Source organism: Penaeus monodon, chromosome 14 (assembly GCF_015228065.2).
Source record: "Penaeus monodon isolate SGIC_2016 chromosome 14, NSTDA_Pmon_1, whole genome shotgun sequence".
Taxonomy (NCBI): Eukaryota; Metazoa; Arthropoda; class Malacostraca; order Decapoda; family Penaeidae; genus Penaeus; species Penaeus monodon.
In genome coordinates, this window is record NC_051399.1 from 16,340,655 (window position 1) to 16,343,154 (window position 2,500).

The following is a 2,500-nucleotide window of genomic DNA, read 5'->3' on the forward strand; positions in this document are numbered from 1 at the left end:
ATATATATATATATATATATATATATTATATATGTATACATATAAAATATATAATATATTATTTATATATATATATATATATATATTATATATTATATATATTTATATATATATATATATATATATGTATATATAAGTATTATATATAATATATAATTATATATATATATTTTTATATATATTGATATAGATATAGATACAAGATAGAGACTTATATACAAAGATCTTTTCAATCTGTTCATGTTATAATACATTGGGACTTTTTGTTCTCATTTAACTGGAAGATAGGTTAAAGGCTAAAACTAGTCTCTCTTTAACCCATTGCATCATGCCATCCTATGTGAATTTTACTTTTATTATTGCTTTTACACGATGGCTAACACTTGTATAGGTCACCAATGACTAATTACGATACTGCTGTCTTGACACAATTCACCCTTTTCCTTGATTTATGAAAATATTTTACGTTTTTTATTCTGCTGTTACTAATGTTTATAACATTTTAGTAATTAAGATTATAATAAAAATAACACCATCGATATTCATAGCATTAGTAAAAAATATGTTTTTCCTGCCAATTCAAGGGAAGGAGAAATAACAAAAGAGCACAGCTTTTTCTCCATTTTTTTATGCATTTTCCCCAGCAGTGGTTAATAAGAGCTTTTAGTTTAGGTTTCTTTGTTCAGCATCATGACTCCATCCCTTACTACATAACAGTTTTTGGTATTAAATAAGAAAAAGCTTGATGTATCTGTCAAGAAAAGAACAATGTATTTATAAATAAAATATATCTTACAAATCAGTTGACATGTTCATATTCAATATCTTCAGCACATTATATAGTGTGCAATATATTTTATGGACAGTCATTAATACTAGAAAGTTGAAGAAACCAAATCCTTAAGTCCAAAAATATATTTCCTTTTACAAATCAATAGGGTTGTCACAGAAAGAAAAAGAAATACTAAAAACATATGACAATAAATATGAAGTTTCCTGACAACAGCAAAACAAAGATAATATAGTTTATATATAAAGTCAAAAGACATTAATAGAAAAGGGATATATTATATCCTATTAATGTATGTGTGTATGTATGTATATGTATGTATGTGTATGTGTGCGTATGCGTGTGTGTGTGCATGCAAGTGTGCATATGTGCACATGTGCGTGCCTGTGTGCATATGTGCATGTGCATGTGCGTGTGTGTGTTTGTGTGTGCGCGTGTGCGTACGGGTGGTTAGTGTGGGTATATTTGGGGGTGTGCATCTCTTTGTTACACACGCACATGCACCCTACACACCCACCCACCCACCCACACTCCCACACCCATACCCATACCCACACTTACAACTATACATATAGAAAATTCTACAGAGGGTCAAGGTGATATCTCATAGTTTCAATCTTATCTTAAACCATCTTGCCTGAGTCTCCTATATCCATTATCTACCATTTTCATAGGCAGAGAAGTAAACAAAATCTTTAAAAGAGAAGAATCCACTTTGTGCAAGTTAATCACAAGCTTCCACAGAAACCAACCTTTTAAGAAAAATATTAACTAAGTTGTTATGTTGGAATGGATCTAAAAAGATACCAATATCAACATTGGGTGCACCATATTAGTGAAATAGACTTTCACTGAAACCATATCTTAGAATACAGGTAACAATGGAATGCTCTCTGATCCTTTGGCAATTTACGGGTGATGATGATTTTCTGTCAAAGATGCAATGCTACAAAATTTATGCCATTAATATTTCTAGCTCTGTATAACTTTTTCAGTGGAATTTTAAAGATAATGCTCTTCAAGATCTTATATATAAAATCAGGTAAAAGTAATGGAATCAAGACATGCGCGAGATACAAACATTTTGCACAATGACTTAATGATATAGAAGGTAGAAGCACAAAGATACTATTGAAACTATGTCTACAACATTCATTCTGTTTGCAAGGCAAATAAGAAAAATACTTTAAGTTTAAAGAAGTTACAATGATTATATTTAATACAATGACAAGAAGCCAAAGAGTAAAAGAGAAACAGGGTGGAAATGACCCTGCAAGCCACAATCGTCAACTCCAGTCTTGGTCTGAATGACGGATACTTGGTGGAGCAAAACCTGGGGGAGGTCCACGTCCCCTTCCACGACCTGTGCCATATCTCTGTCGATTTCCTGGATTTTTTGGGCCCCTTCGAATTCCACATCCAGTGTTGTTTCCAATTTCAGCACTCTCTGCTTGACTGTCTAAAGCAGTGTTGGAACTACCATTTTGATATATGCTTTGATCACGTTTACCTTGATGTGCCTTTGTAGTACAAGCACTTTCAATATGGGCTGATTTATATTCAGATACATTAAAAGGATGTGATTCTGCAATAATTCTATGATTTGAATAAGCTGAACGTGTATTTCCACTTCTGCCTCTACCACCACTTCCTCCTCGACTTCCACGATTGCCTTGCCAGTGCCTTATATCACCCTGGTCTGCACTCCTC

At 32.6% G+C, this 2,500-nt stretch overlaps 1 protein-coding gene across 1 annotated transcript in view; it reads right to left on the bottom strand.

Annotated features, from left to right (window-relative positions):
* Nucleotides 1-1,326: 1,326 nt before the first annotated feature.
* The window catches only part of LOC119580922 (E3 ubiquitin-protein ligase RNF25-like), a gene marked incomplete at its 5' end in the record, with an annotated part of 24,023 nt that continues 22,849 nt past the window's right edge, over nt 1,327-2,500 (bottom strand). The window contains 1 exon segment of the mRNA XM_037929164.1: nt 1,327-2,500. This exon segment is cut by the window's right edge and continues 191 nt beyond it. Within this exon segment, the coding sequence (XP_037785092.1) occupies nt 2,077-2,500 (424 nt within the window).